The sequence below is a fragment of the Buteo buteo genome, chromosome 11, assembly GCF_964188355.1.
Source record: "Buteo buteo chromosome 11, bButBut1.hap1.1, whole genome shotgun sequence".
Taxonomy (NCBI): domain Eukaryota; kingdom Metazoa; phylum Chordata; class Aves; order Accipitriformes; family Accipitridae; genus Buteo; species Buteo buteo.
Window position 1 is genome coordinate 1562393 of NC_134181.1, and position 22528 is coordinate 1584920.

At 43.5% G+C, this 22528-nt stretch overlaps 1 protein-coding gene across 6 annotated transcripts in view; it reads right to left on the reverse strand.

Annotated features, from left to right (window-relative positions):
- SPG7 (SPG7 matrix AAA peptidase subunit, paraplegin) overlaps window positions 1-22528 on the reverse strand; it is a 43081-nt gene that overhangs the window by 9509 nt on the left and 11044 nt on the right. For all 6 annotated transcript variants that reach the window (XM_075039799.1, XM_075039796.1, XM_075039798.1 and 3 more), the window contains 10 exons: window positions 21341-21430; window positions 16318-16568; window positions 15183-15322; window positions 12384-12486; window positions 10739-10864; window positions 10251-10413; window positions 9292-9465; window positions 3150-3274; window positions 1838-1940; window positions 723-833 (listed from right to left, as the gene is read on the reverse strand). In XM_075039799.1, coding sequence (XP_074895900.1) covers window positions 723-833; window positions 1838-1940; window positions 3150-3274; window positions 9292-9465; window positions 10251-10413; window positions 10739-10864; window positions 12384-12486; window positions 15183-15322; window positions 16318-16568; window positions 21341-21430 — 1386 coding nt within the window. The remainder of the gene's footprint in view (window positions 1-722; window positions 834-1837; window positions 1941-3149; window positions 3275-9291; window positions 9466-10250; window positions 10414-10738; window positions 10865-12383; window positions 12487-15182; window positions 15323-16317; window positions 16569-21340; window positions 21431-22528) is intronic.

Sequence of the window (22528 nt, forward strand, 5' to 3'; positions counted from 1 at the left end):
GCCTGGAAGCAGTTAAGTGTCTGATTATGAAAACCACAGCTTGGCTACAGAGCAGTTCAGACTGAAACCCACCAGATTCAAATCCCTCAGGTGAAGTCAAGAGTTCTGGGAACTCTTTTTCCCCTCCCTATAATATACTGCTGCAGGGTAATCTCCAGAGGTTCCTCTGCTGGCAATCGCACAAGCGACAGGGAAAGACCAACAGGATGTTCTCAGAAGGAGAACAGTACTCTACTGTCTTTCAGTTTATTCTGCCAATTCATCAAAGCCTGGGCTTTGAGGCCAAAAAGAAAAATCCCTAATTCCTTGCTGTTGAGGATGCATAGCCTATTTGCTATTCATGTTTATGTAGCAGGTGTCCAGAGCAGCAAGAAAACCCCAGAAACACTTCCACTTTTTTTTTTTTTTAAACAAACGAAAACCTTTTTAAACTAAAAAAGCCATACAGATTTGAATTCCCCTCTCTACTGTTTTGCTACTGGCCATCTTCCCTGAGCTACAGGTTCAGGCTACCTGCAGATTCAGGAAGAGAGATCCATCTGGGGTCTTGTTAGGAGAACTTTCCGTTGACTGTAGCATCTAAGACCTTCAGGACAGCTCTACAGGACAGAGCAGTTAGGACCCATCTGTCTTCCTCAAAGGTAACCCACTCCCTTGAGCCTTCTCTCAAGAAGCATAGTACAGACCAGTAAGACAACAACAGAAATAGCTGGATCGCTTACCTGCAATGACTCTTTCCACAGCATACTCAAAGTTGGAAGTATCGATGGATTTGTGACCTTCTCTAGCGGCATGAAGAGCAGCTTCATTACATATGTTTGCGATGTCAGCTCCTGTAGACAAGAGTTTACAAGAATTACATTGGATGTGTTATGTGACAGACATTTCAGACGACAGAAATAGCAAGAACAAATCTGGCAAAGGACCTAAGGAAGTCAAATAGCCTGCACTTTTTTGTTCCTTGGGAACAGAGAGCAAACCTAGTCCACGGTGTTTATGTTGGATTTGAACAATACAACTGCCTTGGCAACGAATGCTGTGTTGCCACACAGAGGACAGAGTTCAGCAATCAATTAACAGGCAACAGGGGAGTGGCGTGGGCAGTTGGGTTGGCACGGGCTGCGGCACTGTTCATGCAGCAACCACACAACCTCTGTGCAGAAGAGAAAGAACATCTGTTCTGAGTTTGTGCGTGGGGGTGATGGTGGCGGGGGGCTGCTGAAAGAAGTCACGAAGAGGCAGTGTGCTGGGGCCTGTTAGAGGGGAAACCCAGAAAGGATATTCCAGGAACTCCACACAAGCAGGAACTCTGGAGCCCCTTGCTCAGCACTGTTTCAAACTCCCAGGGACCTACACTGGCAAAAGGCTCAATGCAGGAGCCAGGCAGAGTTGTCCAATTTCTACTCTGACCGACAAAGTAATTGCTATTCATTCCTCCTATCGCTTTCCTGGTAACATATATCAACTTAAGAGTCTTTCCTCTGAAGTGCAACATCTCATCCTCAACAACAGCTTGGACAGGAGCATAAGCAGTGGTTCCTCCCCTTCGGAATTAGGAACCCAAGCATTATAAAAGTGCATTTTCCCTACCCCCACACCCTGCTAGTCCCAGAAGTTTCAGAATATTGAAAATAGCCATGAACAATTGCTCATCAGAGCTCACCAGGGAGCTGGTTAGGTTCCCACTATTTCCATAGAGATGGAGAAGGCTTGAAGAAAAAAGCCTTTTAGACCAAAATACCCTGTTAAAACCAAGCAACCAAGAAGCTCCAGCTTGAACTGCAGAACTAGCGTAGAAGCAGGCAGAGCAGCCCCACAAGGACACAGCATGTCATACCGCTGAAGCCCGGAGTCAGTTCAGCAAGGTGCTGTGAGTAGAAGCTGGCATCTTGGATCAGTTTGAGACCCTTCAGGTGCTGCTCAAAGATCTCTCTTCTCTCCTGTGAAGAATACAGAACACCTGAGCCCAGCAAGCCTTCACAACGTGGCAGCTTCAGTGCCGTCCATCGCAGGGAGCTGGGGAGGAGCAGACCTCTGGCAGCGGGGACGGTGACATTGCCACCAGAGGGCAGGGCTGTCTTACAGCATTCTAGTGCTACAGGAGCCCTGATAAACACCCAGCTCTCAAATTCAGAACAGATGTATGAAGGCTTACCGTGAGTCACTGCTTTCTCTCTCGGGGTCACTCTCCCCTCCTAACTTTCACTCCGATCTGTCTTAACTTTTCTCTTACCATAAAAGCACTCGCAGGAAGGAGCTCCGACTGCCTCTACCTGCTCCCTCGCACACCGCAAACTGAAAACCCCAACTACTAGCTACTTAGCCTGCGACCATTTCCCAGACAAAGGTGGGGGTGAGGTGACGGCTGGCAAGTAGCCAAGGCGTGACTCATTCAGCTGGTCCAGGAGATCCTGATTAAAACAACAGGCTCCATTGCCAGGGTTTTTCCCCTTACTCCTTCAGGGCAGCTGCACAGTTCATGCTTCCGGTGCCAGATTCTACCAGGCATTTAAGGTATTTTAACTGAAAACTCTGAGGACAACAGTAAAGCACAGATGGGAGAAGAAGAGCCTGTGCTGGCAGAGCAGACATATCTTTACTGCAGCTGAGCCTATTCCCAGAACTCTGCTACAAATGTCAACACAGCGGACATAGAAGACTCCTAGTAAATGGATTTTAAAAGCATTCAGAAGGAGAAAGTCACTTAACAGGCTGCCTAAAGGAAAATGAGGAGCCTTACAAGGATAGTGAGGACAATAAACCTACAGAACAAATGGTGCTCAAGGCACATGACAATTTAAGCTCTCACACAAGTCAATTTGCCAATTAGGTGGTTCCCAATTTCCTGAAGCGAAGACACAAACATAGTTCTGCATCTGCATGGCAAAGAGAACCTCACAGAAGAATTCACTGCCAAAGCTCCTACCAGAGCAGAGACACTTAAAAACGGTGAGTTGTCATTCTGAGCAACTGCATTAGCATGTCAAATCCTTCCTTTAGAGCACATAAATAAGAATGAAGGCAAACAGAAGCTTACCATCTTTATATTCTCCAAGCTCAGCCTTTGCCAGGCCGATGAATCACCAGCAAGGACTGCGACACCTTCGTCATTGTGTTATGGTGAGGACAGGGCAGTAGGTGGAACATACCTGGAGTGTTGGAAGGTCAATAAAAATGTGCCTGTCGAGCCTCCCAGGTCTCATCAAAGCATTATCCAAGACATCAGCACGGTTGGTGGAAGCCAGCACTATGACATGATCTGTGGTCCCCATTCCTGTAGAAAAACAAGCAAAAACAAAAGTGAAGGTTTTCACCATTGCAGATACTGCATTGCAAGCATACAAAGGGATGGGGCAGGGCAGGATGCAGAGAACGTCTTACACAGCTTTATCACAAAGCCAGAGCGTGTTTACAGCATTCGTTGGGGCAGCTGAGGCTGAGAAAGCGTCCCCTTCAGCTAGGAGCACAAGACAGGAAGGAACCTCCCAAGTGACCCAGGCCAGTCTCTGGTCATCACGGATACTCTGAAATTCCTTTTTCATTTACTTAATCTTGCCTTAAAACTCCTTCCCCTCCCCCTTCCTTTTGCCATATTTGGAAATTGTTCCAACTAGAAACCAGAACAGAATCTCTCTATTCTGATTAATTAGGAGATGCCTCTCACCCCCAGGCTTAAGCTAATTCCTGCTCCTTTAGGTCCAAAGGTACAGACAATGTTTGCTAGCTGAATCAGTCTCTCCTTCCCAAATATTCCTGTGGAAAGCCCTTTCAGTTTTCCTTTACTTTTAGCCTTCAGTCAGATAGGCCACCAGGATCACCAGGGAAGGGTCAGGCTTTCTTCTGACTAGCTCAGGTTAATGCAGAAAGACAGGACATAGCCTTGCCACCCAGCAAGGGGCATGTTACAGCATGATTTGATCTTTGTCTTCTCACTCATCTTTTATCACTCAGAAGGCACCCAGGCATACTGCAGACCAGTGCAAAGACCAGCCCTGCAGAACTTACACCACAGACATGTAGGCAGACACAAAATGCAACCAAACAGCTTTGCAGTGATGATTAGCGTACAGTAGCTCAAGCCACAGTCAGAGAAGGTTTTGTCTCCAGGTCTTAAAGATGAAAGGAGCATCAGGATTTACAGGCTGCGCGAGAGTAGCCTGCAGTATGGAGGCAAAGGCAGACAGGTCTTCCTGGGGAAGCCAGAGCACTAGCAGCTGGAGGAGGACAGAAAGGGGCAGGCGGTTGTGCTGCTTGGGTGGGGAGCCAGAGATCATGTTGAATCACTGAACCACACTGCTTATTTATTACATTCCACCAGGTGCCCACAGGCCCCTGGGTATGAGTCACCTGCTTACAGCAGATTCAACAGCCCTGGCATACAGCAGCCTTCCCAGGGAAAGGACGCGTTAGTCCCATGTGCTTCCTTCGCTGCCAAGTCACACGCTGCAGAGAGGCAGCTTTATGCACGTAAGCTGGGTGAGTTTCAGCTCTCTCCAGCTCCACCAGAAGAGCTGCCAAATGTGTCAGCGTACAAGAGCTCAGCAGAGAGATTAAGGTTACAGGTAAGTCAGAGGACTGGCTCTGTCAGCTTGTGCTATAGCAAACCTCAGTTCTTTCTCCCCGCAGGATGCTGTCTAAATAAGCTCCTGGAAAGGATGAAGCCGGCCATTCTTCAGGCATGTATTACACTGCACTTTGGAGTGTGATAAATAAGCAGAGACTGGCAGGCACTTGGGGGATAGCGAGCTTCGTTCACACAGCAGGATTAGATGGTACAGTACATTATCTGCTTTGCAGCTGGGAAGACTCTCTTAAAATAGGTCTGACTATTAGAACAAATACAAAAAACCAGAACCACCGAGAGCATCCTGCTCACATCAGCTTCTGCCCCACTTGCTCTCAAGCCTGTACCCTAGCGGGGCAAAACACTGCTCCAAGAAATCTACCACTGTAGCTGCCGATTCATATTACTATTCCCAATGCAACATCCCCTGGCATGTCACAGGCTTGGACTTCCACAGGCAAAGACCAGTCACAGGAACAGTCTACAAAAACACCACCTCAATCATAAAAACAAATGAAAACGGCTCTGAAAATTTAGCCTAAAGAGAGCCTTCATATGTACAATGTTTACAAAGGAAGCCACTTCAAAAAGGAAAGGAGAAAAGGGTCCACTTGAACTGGCAAGTGCTCTGCTCCCCACTGACACAGCACACTACTTTGATGGGCATCTCATCTGCATTATTACACTGTGTAATTCTCTGGCCATGTGTTCAAAAGCCTTTTGGACATCATCTGTGAACAGTATCACTGAAACAGGGCCACCTCACGAGGGAAGCCTCGGGGTCAGAAATGTGCATACAGCACAGACGAGGGGAGAGGTCTTCTTTGAGGACTTCAGGTGAAGAGCTGCTACCAAGAGGTTGTGGATGCCCCATCCCTGGCAGTGTTCAAGGCCATATTGGATGGGGTTTTGAGCAACCTAGTCTAATGGAAGGTGTCCCTGCCCATGGCAGGGGGGGTTGGAACTAGGTGATCTTTAACGTCCCTTCCAACCCAAACCATTCTGTGATTCTATGAAAAGAGGTCCTGCATTTTCATTCACAGAACAGATCAGCCCAGGACTGTCAAGCTCCTCTCAAATGCATTCAGAACAGAGAAGATATGTGGGTCACATTCCTCTTCCGCTTGTTTGCAGTTTGTGAGGGAAGATTCACTATTCAAACCAGGCACCTGTTTTGACAAAGACTGGAGTACATGTGTCACTCTGGTTTTAAAAACAGCTTTTGTACATACAGGCTCCTTCCAGTCCCTCCCCTTCTCCCACCAGACTCCTGGTGCTTCCAGAACACGAAGCAAGCTGTCAGAGTGAAGGAAACCAAGGTCGCTTGTACGAAGAGCACTACAATTACTCTAAAATCTGCGTACCAGAATTACTGAGTATCAAACTGCACATTCATCCCATACAGCTTAGCATAATGGCTTTTTTCTTGGTGTCCTCATCCTTCCTCCAGCCTGCAGAGCAGGTTCCATATAGCTCTGACCCTCCTTTTCTTCCTCTACCTTACCTCTGAGTAATCTCATTTGAACACACAAATTCAACAATCCCTGCTGATGACTCACAGATCTACTTTTGTGCACAATTTTTTTTCCAAATTAATAGCTAACTCGGTTCAGTGGTGTTGCCTTGCAGAACTTCAACCATCAATTTAAGCTAAAGACAGCTAAAACAGCTCTCAACCTTCCATTTCAAGGCTTCCTCATTACAAACACACACCACTCCTCCGCTTGTGCTTGGGTAGAACTGTTAACCTCCTAGAAAACCTTATTCACTATCATCCTGAAAACTATTTTGCCATGATGCACATAGCACTTCAGTGTTCATTTAGGTAACATGCTCAGTTAGATAACATTTCAGCAACATGTGCCAAGATTGCTGCTGATGAGTACAAGCCTACAGAAAGTCCACGTTTCTTGTACTAGCCTGACAGTCCTTGCCAGCTGTCTCCCATTTGACACTGTAAACTCCTTGGGCTATTTTTTTAGTGTGTTTGATAAAGCACTTAGCAAAACGAGGGGAGGGACTTAGTACATGGTCTGTACAAGATGAGACAATATGAATTTAAAAATAAACTAGGCAGCACACAGCAAACAAAGGACTATTAAAGTACATATTGATAATATTTACCTTCTAAACTAACTTTCCAATAGAGTTGTACCCTAATTTCTGAATTGAGACTCACCAAGAAAACACCCTAGAAACCATGCCTAATTTCTACAGACTAGAGGAAATCAGACATTTTCGTTTTTAGTATAGACATGTGGATTGTACTGACTACATATTCCTGAACAGACAGATGGGCCTCCATTTAATTCAGTGTTAACCTGTTGCCAGCTCACCCTACAACTTTCAGGAGGAAAAAACCCTCATCCAAGCCAGGATTGCTGCTCTGCATGTTACTACTGGCCTTGTCTGTCAAGACCATCTACTATACAGATACAGCTATAAACAGTTATATTCACTCCAAGTATATTTACATGCTTGGCCAAGTTGCCTAAGATAGTGCACATGCGAGGTCCCAGGGAACTGTATATGTATATTTAAGGTGATTTCTGGTATCTACATAGCATTGTGTGTTTCAAGCATGTTCCTCTGACAACCAGATTTCTGTCTGGTTGTTTAGGACCTATTTAGAGCTCATTCCTCTCCTTGAAAAAACTCCACAGCACCTGTGCTGAAGCAGAGAGAGGCCTAGAAGGTCTCTGTACAGCAGGACCACTCTACCTTGTCTGTAACATGCTGTGCTCCTGCTTACAATTTCTCCTCGTTCTGCAACAAGGGCAGAGATCCAGAATTATAGATCATCTTGTGTGCAGTACAGGGGAACATCTACCCTCTGCTGAAGGCTTTTTTACAAGTCTCAGCTTCTCTCCTTGAAAAGGGAGGGTTGACTCCAGAGCAATCTCCAGAAGACAACCTTGCTGCTCAACTGTAGGATGTGCTCTACTTCAGCAGGGCTGCAGCCCCATTTCACTGCAAACATTCAGTAAAAAAGCAAGCAGTTTTAAACCCTTTAACAAGGTCTGGAGAAAGGGGGTGCTTTTAGTGTAAGGCAGCTTTTAATTTTTCAAATGAAGAGTGTGATGAGACAACAAGTGTCATGGTTACAGTCAAGGGAAAAGGTGGCTTTGTCCCACAAAACAGTAGACTGATACAAACGCTCTCTGACAGGCAGGTAGTTAGTTATTCCTTACGCTGCTCTGCAACAATAAGATTTAACAACAGAAACTTTTCAAGTTGGGTCAGTGCTGCAGGCTCTGACAGAGTTATGACTAAGAATAGCCAAAGGATCATTCTTTTTGGCACTTGTGCGAAAGTGTCTGAGAAAAGGGCCGATTTCAGATACAGTACAGCCAGAAGCCATCCAGAAGTGCGGCATCAAACCAGGTCTTGCTTGCAAAGCTTATCTCTCTCAGTTTAGATAGAGATCCTGTAGTCAGGCAGACAACATGAGAATAAGTCAAAGGATGGGAGAATAGATGTATTATGTTGCTTATGTCCCTCTGGGACAACTAAACTTTAAACCTTAACAGGCTTTAAACCACTACCCGTCTTAGACTACAGCAAGTATCCAACAACATTTAATGGCCAGCTGGACCTAAACATTACCCTCTACAGACAGCAGTGCCCTTGCTGCCAATTCATTTTCTTTTGGTTCCCCAGTACTGTAAATAATTCTTCTCCAATTGCCAGTGGGAAAATATACTCCCAAATTGAAGCCATTTACTACAGTAAGAATCTTTGGGGTTGCTGCCCTCTGCCAGCCATGATCTCTAATGCACATTTTCTGTTGATTTTATTAGCAGGTGGATGCTCATGTGGCTGTTGGTGCAAATTCACTCTGGATGTGACACTACACTCTCTTCTGACTCAGGGTCTTCAGTAGAGTCACAAAACCAACTGGCTCCAAGGTTTTAAAATTTAATAGATTTAGCCCCAAACCCTTAAAAACCTATATAAGTGTCTAGATTTCAAGAGGGTTATCTCCACAACTTAGTCACAGCACATACTCAAGAGATCTGTCCTGAGCCCAATTACTTCCTTAGGCATCATCAGCTGTGGAGTAGTCCTGCCTTACTAAGGGACAGATGAAGAGTGATATCCTACAGTGCCTTCAGAAACAGGGACTAATGATGGGCTACATGGGTTCAGTCTGGTGCTCGAGGAGATTCCTAAGGGTTCTTCAGGAAAGCCCGGTTCAGCATAAAGCAAGTACTGGGCACACAGCTTCCACAAACCCTGTGCTGAACAGAGCAGCTGCTGCTGCTTTTCCTCTGTACTCAGTGCAGCAGCTGGGGAAGGGGAGAAAGAACAGAGAAGGGACCCACTTCAACCGAGTGATACAATAAGCTCTGAAACCACAGCAAGGCCAGCCAAGGCCACACTGGTGTCCACGTAGGAAAAAAACATCCCGACTTTCAGGGCCACAGCCCCTTCACTAAGCAGCAGTGCAAAACAGTTATCACTTGTCATACAGGCAGTCTTTTTGCAAGGACATGACCAAGCTGTAGTTCTGGGCTTAGTCCTGAACAGGCTGTGAAGTGCAAGCTAGCCTTGTCCCAGGGAAGAGGGGAATGAGATTTGTTTCAATGCAATGGTAATTACTTCAGCAATAAGAGAACGCTAAAGAGGCATGGCAAGTTCAAGCAGGAAAGAGATGTACAGGCCAACAGCTTGGATCTCTAAGGTGATAAGGGCCCAACTGCTGAGAGGCAGAGAGAAATACTGACCATCCATTTCCACCAGCAGCTGGTTTAAGGTCTGCTCCTCCTCAGCATTGGCAAAACCAGATATATTGGTCGAGCGCTTCTTGCCCACAGCATCAATTTCATCGATGTACACAATGCAAGGTGCGCGAGCCTGGGCTTCTCTGAAGAGGCTCCGAACTCGGGCAGCTCCAAGACCTATAGGGGAAGGGAAAAAGAAGCAAGCCTCATAGCTAAAATTGTTACTACAGCAGAGAACAGGATTACTAGCCCCCAATGGGACACCTGACACCAGGCAAACCCTCAGTATATGACAGTCCCTCTCTCAACACTGCTGGCACAAAGAAATAGCCACAGAACTCACATGCTTAGTCTTTGGTACCACTCCTCTTGGAGCATGCTGGCTTTTAACTAAGCTCCCAAAACTGCAGGAACTCCTACAGCTACTGTAAGAGCAGCTCTGCTCCCAGCTCCTAACATGAACTCCTGTTCCTTCCACAGGTCAGAAGCTGAAATATTCAGCGTGTTCCTGCACACTGATCCTTGTCAGGTCTTAAGGGATCTAGGAGGAAGGAAGAAAAGGAGGAAGATGGAAATCCCAAGGCACAAAGAGGCCATACTTTCTCCATCAGCAGGGAGCAGCAGAAAATCCATCAGCATCCTCATATAAGAAAGGAAGCCTCAGTCAGTGGCTTTAATAATAGGTACAGGGAAGTCAGAGATAATGCTTTCAGGTGAAGAACCATGGCTGCACACTGTCAGAAAGAAACAACTAGCAATTCAGAGGGCATACATTTTAGGTCCTACATAATTAAGTACTCTCTACCACTGAAAACCTTTTATTTTTTTGTTAGAAATATTCAACTCATCCTCCCCATGCAAAGACTGGCTAAAACTCTGTCCTTTGCAAGAGGCCCAGCCAGCACCCTCCAACTCCACAACAGACCTAGTAACCTCTTCACCTTTCCTCCCGAAAAGCTTACCTCCTATCACCTCCACAAACTCAGAGCCTGCCATGGCCAAAAACGGCACTTGTGCTTCCGTAGCTACAGCCTTTGCCAGCAATGTCTTGCCACAGCCTGGTGGTCCCAGTAACAAGGCACCCTTGGGCACTTTAGCCCCAAGCTGAAGGTAGCGATCAGGACTCTGCAAGAACAACACAACCCTGTCAGATCCACAGCTCACATGAAGCATCTGCACAAGAATACAGCCTCCCAGAATTTCCTATTCCTGTTTTCAGCCTAAGCAACTCTGAGCTGCTAACGGGAGCAGAAACATCTGCATTCCTGTTACAGAACTGGAAATACAGAGATTGAGTCATACTGATAACAGCATAAAAAGCTGTCAGATTATTTAAAGAGGCTGCTCAGTACCATGAAGGATGATGAGAAGAATATACCCTCCTCCCCAGGTCAGTGATCTATCCCTGAAGACGGGTAGCAAGCACTTATTTTGTTCCACTTTTATGTACCTTTAAATAGTCCACAAATTCTTTGACTTCCATTTTCGCTTCATGCATTCCCGCTACATCCTTGAAGCCAATCCCTTTTCCAGATTTCCCATCCACAATGGTGAAACGAGCCATTTTCAACTGGTTCTGTAGAAGGTAGAACAAGTACTGAATACATGCTCTGACTTTGGACAAGGCAACAGTCTGGAAAGGCTGTTTGCTATACTTTGGGAGACAGCACAGCAGGTATAAGCTATCCCTAACAAAACACTAAAATGCCTACCAATGCACTAGTGTTTTACTAACTTTTGCTTTGGAAACACTTTACAGCCAGATTGCTGACTCAAACTTCATTTATCCACATGTTGTGGGAAAGAGACAGAATAAACCTGCAGTAATAGTCCCAACACAATCCAGCTCAAACTCCATGTAATCAGGCAGGGATACTTATTAAAAACACGCAGAATGCCCAAAACCTTATTTGGGATCTTCTCGCTGATTTCTAAATGCTCTGATCCTTAATACACGTGGGATAGATACAGTTTTGAGGAGTATGTATTGATGATAAATAATTGTCAGTGGTAAATAATTACCAATACCATCTTATAAGTGCATGTAAACAGACACTTTGCACCATTGTCCGATGCTGCCACTAGTTTCTACTGCAACACAGCCCAGGATAGAACTATAGGTTCTCAAATTGAACAGACACCACATTTCAGTCTCCTGGTATGTGTTAAGCCACAGTGACAGTCAAAACAAGAATTTAGTTAAACGCCCTACTTGTAACTGCTCATTATGTTCTACTGAATACAGCTACTTGGGAATTTTTTTTTTCTTTGAGAAGAAAGTTTATAGCTTCTCAGGCCTCAGAAACACCAGCTTATCCAAATGAAGAGTTAAACATGCAGCGCCTAGCTGTCCCCACTTATGCAAGGACAGAACCTAGTCCTCAAGGCTCTCAACACTTCTTTAAAATATTCTTCTCCTCTGCGCAGCTGCACTCCTTTGTATAAAGAGAATCCCAAAGCCAGAAGAGAAATGCAGAGGAGATCAAGTGGGAAATCTAACAAGGGACTGAACACACCATATTTGCATCCCCAAAACCCTGTGGTCAATGGCAATGCACCCTGGGCCGATTTCTGCAGAGGTTCATCAGCTGATCAAGGCAAGGGTGGAAGAGAGGAGGAGGAGATTTGACTAATGTTGCAAGTGAGGCATGTGGCATGAGTGGAACAGGCCAACACATAATGAAATCCAGAATCTGAACATATTTTGTAAATTGAGAACTCATTTTGCAGAAAGCAGCAATTCCTCTTCTGGCTGTATGGGAGGCATATTGGCAGGACCCAGTGAAAAACACCATCTGCAGCTGCAACTCATTAACAAGCTTTGAAAATAGCAGAGCAAACTGGACTGCAAATTCACTGAGCTCAGCCCTTCCTGCCATTGGGGAAAGAAAGGGCCTCAGCTAAGGCCGGTTACTGTACAATCTAGTCAGATGATCAGGACAGGAAAAGATGCAAGATGTGTCAAGACTGGAGAGTCCTTGGCACCAGTTAATTCTCATTCTGCATTGACTTTGCTGGGGAAAGGGGAGATTAGGCCAGCAGAAGACAAGACTACTCACAGGCTGCAAAACAACATCAAGATCCAGGATACTTACAAAGGCATTGAATCCTCCTACCCGGCTTGCAACCCTAATAAGGCGGAAGATGCTCCACAACATGGACACAGCCACAAGTGTCACTATCAGGGAAATGACATCACTAAAAGGACAAAAGCAAGACGGGTACAAATTGAAGTGTTCAGCCACAACTTGGTAAATCTTACTCAACATAGCTATTTTCAGTATTTTAAAGGTCCTGACATTTAGGCTGCAAGTGCAGCAATGAGCAGACATGACTAAGAAACCAGAACCTTCACAGGTTTTTATTTTTATATATATATATAAAAATAAAAACCCCAAACCCCCAACAATTACATAACCTAAAAAGTTAAACAGAGGACACTGGCAAATACTGCTCACAGCTGTGGAAGAAATTCGACCTCACCATCCCCTTCAGAGGCATTTCTACTTATAAAACAAACAGGACCTTCAGGCAGTCAAATCGCACCCAGAGCAAAATCCAGTGGGGTGTGCAGTCCATTCAAAGGGACCTCACTGCAGAAGACCTGCATCTGGCAACACTAGGAAGATTCGAACTTCCCTAATCCTGGCAGAAATCCCAGTGGGCATCTCCTATTAAGAGGCTGCTCTACCTAGTCTGGTTAGCCCTCCCTGGTCAAGTCACTCAGAAGTCCTTTATAGCAGAAGGAAGTGCTATGGCAACCAATATAATTAATTTTCTGGGTTCTTTGCAATACCAATTGCATTAGGAGGGAGATGAGGAGCAGAGATGACACTGCAGGTCTAATATAGTTACAAGACAAACACGCTGAGGACAAATATCCTGTGAGCTCTAAACAAAGGATGCTTTCAGTAGGAGGAGAAATGATCATATGTCAGATGACAGGTTGAGATTTGTGGGACCCTGTTCTGCTTCACATGTCTGTGACATCATCTGGTCTCACCACACTTCTGTGTCTTATCTTTAAACTAGGAATGCGTGCTCCATCTCTCACAGAGGCATGATTTACCAAAGCAAGGGGACCAGCATGTGCTATGTACCCAGCTGCATTTGTTTCTTCTCAGTGAGAGATCCTAGGAAACACTGGAAACTGAAAGTCACCTTCCGTTTGTTAACTATGCAAACAGGATTAATTCTGAAACACATGAAGTGCCCACATCTCAGAGTAAACTGAATCCAAGCTTCAGGTGCTCTGCACCTCACAGGTTCAAACTCCAGACTGAGACTCTGAATTCTCCAGACATTCATCAAGTCTCCTGAGAGACTTCAGACTCTGTAATATCTCTTAAAAAAATAATCTCTTTTCAGGGGCAGGAGAAGCAGCTTGTGTTGGTGGCTGACTAACTGTTCAGTCTACTCTTCCTGTTAAACACAAGTTTGAAAAAATTGGCAAGTTTTGAATTTCACCTAAAGGTCTCATACTGCATGATCAATTAAAAAAGTTTACCTTCATATAAACCGTGTATTAAAAATGTGCAAATGTTGTTCAGAGGAGAAGCAACTAGACAAAATCCAGTCCAGGTATCCATTCATATACGAACATGACATTTGTTTCATATTTTGGTTAGGTGCCGGGGAAGAAGAATTACACACACACTGGCTATCACTACCTCCAGGGGGAAAGCCAGTGCGCTCCAAACACTGTGAACTACTAAAAGCAAATGATGCGCTCTGCATGGCACACAAGTAGGTGACCAGGTCATCTTGGCAGATAACCATAGCAGCATGATGCTATCTGTTGTCAGGAATCAGGATTTCTTTACTTAGCACACCGGACTTCCACACTACAACTCTCTGTTAGTACTTCAGAATAAGCAATTAGTCGAGAGCTCTTCAAATGCTGGAGTCTCTCCCCACACTTATGGAAAGCATCTTTCTACAGCAGTGTAACAGCCATCAGTGATGGAGCTGGACTTGTTCAATAGCCCAGTGAGCCAGCTTCACAGGTCTGTTTTGTACTCTGGACCCCATAAATCCTGTTTTGGAAAAACAAGCTACTGGTCTTAACAGAAGGGCAAATAAGCCACCTCAGCAGCAAATGACCACAAAACACTAGTGCATCATACGAAAGCACAGAATAAAGCCTAGCCAACGCTCTATAGTCTTTTGACAGATCTTCCCCCTTCTCACTCATTATAACTTATTTCAGAATTAAAAGCTTTGAGCATTATTTTTTTTTTTTTTAAGCAAAGGATCTTGGGTTCAGGTAACAGAAGAGGGCTGTAAGTTTAACAGAAGTACTCCTCTCATTGAGATTTTGTACACCAGCATCAAAGCTGCTCTGCTCAGTATGTGGCTCACAGCTGGAGTGAGCACCAGTGCAGGCCGTCCTCTGATCTACAGCTGCTGGAGATGCAGGCCAAAACTAGGTGTTTATTTTTACAGACTGAACCACCACCACAGGCCTTCCTCGAAGCATTTTAACGAGGGAAGGCTTACTGCACCACCAGCATTCTCCACAGACTACGGTGTAACATCACTTGTTGAGTCAGGATTTCTATCACACTCTGCACTTGAGTAATTGACTGTAAGGACAAAAAATGCTCAGCTATGCAAGAACACAGACTTTTCTCAGACTTGCTGACACTGACCCGAAACATTTTGGTCTGCTGCATGCTGCAGTTCCAGAGACCTTCTTGGGACCCTCGCTTTTGAAAACATTAAGGTACATCTACACCATTCCTATTTCTGAAAGATAGGGTAAGTGCTCCAAAACTGAGACCACTTTGTTCTATATTTATATAATAACATTTAGTTGAAAGTGACTTTCCTCTCCAAGTGAGGGATGTTGCCACCAATATAAGATCAACAGTCAACACAAATTTATATCATACTTTCCATAGAAGCCAGGATGCTTGTAGGAAACAGGGATTCTCTCTCTCTCATCAATATTCAGCTCATCCTCCGCAGCTCTCAGCTTCTCTTCAAATTTGTCAATGTTTGCCACCCGCATTGTGTATAACAGGGTAACGTTCTGGGGACATGCAATCAAAAGCAGCATGTAAGTATTGTAGTGTAAGGATACAGCAATGAGCAGAAGTGCACAACGTGGACACGTCAGATAAAAGTTAGCCTTATGTTACACCCTTTGATGCTGCATCAATGAACTCATGAGCAGGTAACTGACACTAGGGCTCCAAATGAACTTAGGAACACCTCTAGTCTTTTCAGCACCTTATGAAAGCATAAAAGTCAAGAATTAAGTCTCAGCTCTCTAGAAACAAGGAGGTGCAACAACTCTGTAGGCAAGCTGAGCCTATAACTTATGAACCCAGTTATACTGACACCTTAGGCTCAGAGAAAATTTTGTTCTATATACGGAAAACTACATCACTGGGAAGAAGGTGTCTTGTGCTCCACGTGGACTTCTTGGACCTTGTTTCTATATCTTTGTCAGAAATTAATTTCATCCAGCAGTTTGCAAATGTATCGTAAGTCACCAAACAAAATGGGATGTATCCAAGAACAGTATTTTAATCTCTCAAGCCAGTTTGTAATGATTCTTAGTGGCAGCTCCTTGAAGTAAGCATGTGATCAAACTTTGCTTTGTTTCCATTTTGGAAGATTTAGGAAGGAAGTCTGATGGAGTTTGACAAAACACTTAAAACTAAAATCCAAACAGGAGAAAAATTTTGAAACAAGATCTAGTAATAAGAGTTTACAATCTTCTAGACACCTTCTCACATATCAGACTGAGCCAGTAGAAAAAACTATTGAATTTTCCCAGCTTTTTAGATATACGTAAGACTTTCTTCCAGGCCATTATTAATTATTTTTACAACTAAAAATCTTAGTTTCCAGGTTGATATGAGTAACAAAGTCGCCTGAATTTCAAATACAAGAAAGGGAAAAGTTAACAAAGAGCAAGTTTACCAGCTAGAGTTTTACCAAACATATATATTCAGTAATTCAATTCTTTTCAACAGTGTAATCTAAGGTCATTCATTCCAATTGTAGAAAGTCACTCACAACTTGTCCATGAGGAGTTCCTCCTGGGTGCAGATAAATTTCCACAATATCACTCTCTGGCACCACTTCGATTCTCTGGACCTCCCCCTTTGCCAGCATCTCATTCACAAAGTAGTTCCAGGAAATGTTGGTCCCTTCTCTGTTCTCGCTGACCGTGAATCGAAACATCAGCACTATGAAAGTTATGATGAGGAGTGCCCGTAAGCGTTCAAGATGCATCTGATTTTCCCTTTTCCTGCGTTTCTCATCCTCTTTAGAAAAAAAGATAGAGAAAAAAAAAGATACGAGCATGTAATTGTGGAGCTTTCTGACCCAAAGAAGGGCCGATTAAATGACAGATTAACACAACACTACCTTTTGGGCATTTTTTTGTTGCATGTTTGGTTTCTCCTAAAGGACTAGACTCAGAAGCAGCACCTAACATGCATTGCACGGGCAGTTTTCTGGCTTGGCTCACAAAGGAGGTTGTGTGACTTACCTAAGGTTATGCGAGTGAGTCAGTTTTTTGGATTGCATTACTTTCCCAGACCTTTCTGGCTTCTAGACTGTCAGACCACAGGGCCCCAGCTGTACACATGAAATAGCACCAGGTCAAAAGCCTGGTTATGAAAGCGCAAGCATTCAGATGTAAACCTAACAGTTGCCTGGAAGGAGGCAAATTTTGCATCCTGCTAGCAAAAAATCTGCTTGCATCACATTGCTGCGGCTACATTCAGCTGTTCCCCAATATCCCAAAAGCCATGCAGTGAAGCACTGTGTACACAGAGAAGATGATGGAGGGTCACCTTTTTCACTTTAATTGTTGCTTCAGCAAGAGGAAGAATTGAAGCATCAGTAAGCCAAAGCAAGCCCCTCGCTTCCAGAAGTTATTGATTGCGTACAAAGACAGACGGCAATCTCAGACATATTTTGAAGAGCTCTGATCAGCATTTCCTGTTTTAAGGCAGTCTAATCCTGGTCTGGGAGACTTCAGGTGGTCACAGTCCACTAGCCCCTTTACGATCCCACCAAATGTCATCCTATTCTAAAGTGACAGACTATCTCACTTGCCTGGCCTAATATGGATATAGGCCAAATAAAGCCACTGGACCCTTGTTGCTAAAAATCAGACTCATTAATGACTATAGCCCACTTCTTATGTAACATGCTTCTACACTGCCTAGGCCTCAGGCTGTTGCTAACATATCCATCGGAAAATATTAGGAGTCATAGTGTCATTGGTAAATCACATAGCACAGTATTATAAGAGGTAATTGCTTCCTGGTGAGCTCTTGATCTGCTGGCATGCTGTATCACAAGACCAACAACATTTCTACTACCTAAGAAAAATCTGCACTTGAAGTAAATCTGAAATAGCACAGGAGACACAATATGCAGCCTACCTATGCATATAAATAACTGCAAATCAATCTCATTGCTTAACAAAATTTTCTCCCATGCTATACAACTAACCTCACGTTTAAAAAGGCTTGATAACTTGTCCACATTAAGGCTCTGTATCAAAGAGAAATTCCCATGCTAGACGTGCTTTCCCCCACCTTTACTGTACTAGCGACATACTGAAGTGTTGACATGAGAAAAAAGAATGGTTTACTTCAAGTATTTGCCACCATACCTTTTTTTCAGACTCACAACATTTTTTGCACTGCATAGGCAAATTTAAAATTCTGTGGTCTGCAAAGGACTGCCACAGTACAGTTCAATGTCAACTGCTAGCCAGTGTTTGAGTTAAGATGACAACAAATATCTCCTCCTCTTCCCAGCTTTATGTGGACATTTTCAATATATAATTTAGCACTTGTTCTTGATATACAATTTAACATCAACAGCAACATGGCATACATAAATACTATTCTACACCCAGAAATAAATTAATTCTACGCCACTGGACTGCTAGTGCCTCTGCCTGCTGCAGCCCAGATTCGATTTATTTGCAAATTCATAACAAATGTTCTGACACTAGCATTTATCACTAGCCACCAATTAGACCCTACACACACTGCAACAAAACCAAGGGACAAACATATGACCCAGTCAGATGCTAAAAAAAGTACTCTGTCCTTCAGATACGCAGCATCATTTTTCACTCGTTTCCTAGCTCTGCTCCACATTTAACAGGAAAGGCTTGCTCCTAAATAGAAACAATGCAGCTTTTCAGATAAGGTCATAATTTCAAAAGACAGTGACAAGCTCAGACACTGCGACCAGCCCATCCACTTTGTTCTTCGATGCCATCTCCTCACTTCCGTGTTATCTGCTAGATCCAGCTTTATTAGAACAAAGCAATTCATCACTAAGCTGCAGGATGACATCCACTATAGTCTTATTAAAGAAAATTAAAATACAGTATGATAGAGGCCTTAGTCTGGGCAATATCCTGAAAAGCTGAACAAGTTCTAAATAAAAAGATTCTCTATAGAAAAGAAACTACTCTAGAAAAGTGAGTAACAACAGAAAGAAAGTCCATCTATCGCTATGCAAATTCCTGAGAGATGTCAGAGTCAACTATTACTAAAGCACTTTGAAATTTAATACAGAAAAGTGAAGATGCATATAATATGTTCTAAAGCACACAATAACTGAGGATACGATCACAAGATCACCACAGGGTAAAAGCTAGCCATTAGATACCTTGACACAAACAACTTCTCCAGTTTCTAGGAATTAGACTTGTCTAGGACCTTTAACCTACGGCTGAATAATTTCAGGAAAAAACACCATTTCTAGAAAGCTAGAAGGCAACGCAAAGCTTTCCTCTACTCTGCATTCAATTAAGGACAAAAATCAATCTATTTCTAAGCTTATGTAAAGTGTGACTATCTTTACAGTACAACATTCATACTGCACCATAAACTACCCCACAATATTCAGTAAATGAGAACCAGTAACTGGATGTGACACTTGCAAGCAACAGCTGTGGGAATACTTCCAGCTTTTTAGTCTCAAAAAGCCTCCATGAAGCAATGATTTGCCATTAACCCCAAATCTGAACTCTCCGATTAAAATCTTGCAAGGGCTGCAGTGACAGTTTGAAGAGTACTTTTTAATAATTACTGCAGAGACAAGTATTCCCCTGGAGACATGGGCTAGCATGCCACCTCCCAAAGTCAAGCTATCCATTAATCACAGGAGAAAAGAGGCCACTGAACATGGCATGTTACTGTTTACTAATTTTAAAAGCTACAATACTTCAAGGCGCTATGCTCATAGTCACCCTGTGTGGTCTTGCAAACACTAAGGGTCCCAAGCTCCAAGCTCTGACTTCCTTAACAAGGACTCCACGATACCTGCACTCACATCCCATTGAAGACTTCAACCCAGTTAAATGGATCAAACAGGCAAAGCCACTGCTCTCACCTTAAAGAGACTGCAATGACACGAGTCAGGCTAAAAGTCAGCAGCAGCTGACTGCTTTAACTTCAAAAGTTAGTTAGTCCAAGAGGATTTGGCCATTATGTTTAAGCACAACAAAGGAAAAGCCAAGCTATTACATTATTTGATGATACCTAGGTAAAAGTTTATCATATAATTTATAAAATTATATTACAACCTGTGTGACTTAAGCATGATGCTAAGTGCCTTCCAACTCACAGTATAAAGATGTGGAGCCCTTCATCTACAGGTTTATCCCCCAGTGAAAGGTCCAGGAAACAAGCAGCACAGTGGACATCCATAAACTCACTCAAGACACCACCAGCCTCTGCAAGCATCAACTAATGTCATCAAATGAAGAAAATGCTCAGGTCTGTTATGCTTCTGCAAGCATTACTGACAAGACAGAAGAATGAGACCTTCACCTGGGCCCACTTCTGACACCTTTCTTAAACCGCCCCACCAGGCCAGTGGGTACAGCACATGCCATCAGCTGTGGGACTTCACAGCTAAAAATCTACACCACAGAGTCTGAAAACATGCCTTACCCACAGCCTGGAAAATCTCTGCACACACTTCAGTTCTTGGGAGGCATGTACTCACAAATAAGCAAAGAATTTTCCTTACAGAAGTGGAAGAGTCAAATTACACTTTTTAAATGGAATGCAGCTGTTGTCAATCTACAAATAGCAGAAAGTTGACAACAATACCAAGACTTGAAGGGACACCCACAAATCTGCTCCTATTTGAAAAATGTTTGATGAAACCCTACTGGTGGAAGATAATAGTGGCTCCTACAAGGATCAGAGCACTGTCTGTCAGAAGTTACATGAGGTTTTTGTCTAGTGCACTAAAGTTACTCCCCTGCACCCCCACCCCACATTAGTGTCATTAAATTCCTCACCCTCTTAACCTTGAGGTACAGACAGGGCACTCCTCTACTTCTCAACATAATCTGGCACACCACATAGATCCCTAGGTTCCAGAACACCTTTAGCGAGATAAAACTAATTTTCAAAAAGTCCTGTATCACAGGATGCCTGGGGCTTAGGCAGTGTAAGAATACAAAAAACAGTATCTAGGAAGACTGATTTAAAAAAAAAAAAAAAAAAAGAAAAATTCTGAGCAAGTGCCATTAGTTACACAGCTAAGAACTTTTTAAGGAATCTATTTTTAACTTTGAGCTCTGTGCATCACTAGAAGTAGAGACACATCTACAGGGAAGGTAAATGAAATATAAGAAAAACAACAGAACTCAGCTTCAAGAAATTTAGTTAATACAAGTTTATAAAGTCAAAATGCTCTATAACAAAACCTCCAACCCAAAACTCAGTTCATACTACTGTTCCCCTTTGTAAAGCAGCCAAACTAAGACAAACATCAATGAAGTTATTTGCATAGGATGCAAAGCAGCACAGAAAGAGAACCAGTTTCATCATCTGTCTTAAATCTTAGTATTCCATCATCTAAGCCAAAAATACAGCCCTTCAAACTTGCTCTTCGCCATAGGTTTGTAGAGGTGGTAAGTTACAGGTACAGGTTTACAATACCCGGAGGCAGAAGCATTAAAGTGGATCTTCCATGCTGTCCACCCTTACCCCTCACACGCATACAGTTTGTTTCATTAAATATCTTTTTGGCACATACATACCCTCATCCTCCTGTGGAGATTTCTTTTTGAATCCTCCATTCTTCTGGTTATTCCCCCGAGAGCTTGAAGTAGCAAACCAGTAAGTGCTACCTGCAGGCAAGCAGAATGAAGTAGTTACTACCAGAAGACCTCAGGAGAGAGTGAGAGAGCTATACTGAGGATGGCAGAAATATACGTGAGCTCCAAATGCAAAAAAAGCTAAGCTCCACATCCACCCAAGCGCACAGCTTGCTTCGTGTGCAAAGCAAACGGGACAGCCTCACCAGAGGGAGTAATGGGAAGGACAGACTCCTTGAGTTTCCTTATATATTTTTTGACAATCCAGTCAAAATATGGCTTTGTTCAGAGATCACATTAATGTGGCAAAGAAAATAATCTGGAGAAAATTCTTCAGTCTTGAAACATGCACACATTTCCTGAGGCATAAGGCCATAGTTAACACTGGCACGGTCAGTTGAGAACAGCCTCACACAAGGAACTGTAAATGCTTATGGAAAGAAATGCATGTGCTGGAGTTAAATGCAGGTTTCTCAGTAAATGCTGTTAGGATACTCTAGTAAAAGCCAAGAAAGTAAGGCTACAAACAGTAAGACTCCCAGCTGCTGCTACAAAACAATAAGCAAAGACTTCTTCACCAGGAAAATGCAAAAAGTTCAGAAGGAAAACTGCCTCAAGGACCACAGCTTCTATTTCCCATGGTCTTTCGTGAAGGCTCCAGAAAGAAGAGTAAGCCCAGAAACTACATTGCTTGTCCCCTGCTAGTTCTACTACAAGATTCACTGCCATTTGAAAGATTATGCATGTATTTTTATTTTAACTTAAAAGAAACCCAAACACCTCTCAAAGGTAAAGCAGTCCAACCTCACCAGACCCACATGGGCCAGAATAGCCATGACCAGTTTTGTTCAAATCTCAAAGGCATCAGCAAACATCTTCCCAACTTGAAGAGGGTAGCAAGAAGAACAACTGCCTTTGTTTTACGTTTCTGTGCTTTTGCTCTAAGCATTCAGATAACATTTTCTAACATACACTTTTAACTTGTTCCAATGCAACGCTTTCAGCAAGGTCATACGATGTGACTTCTGACAAAGGTGAATGACATTTTTGTCTTAGGCTTTGCTAATGAGGCAGAGGAAGATTCTCTACTCTGAAGTCTGCAGTTTTTAAATTAGCTTTTAGGGCTAATGA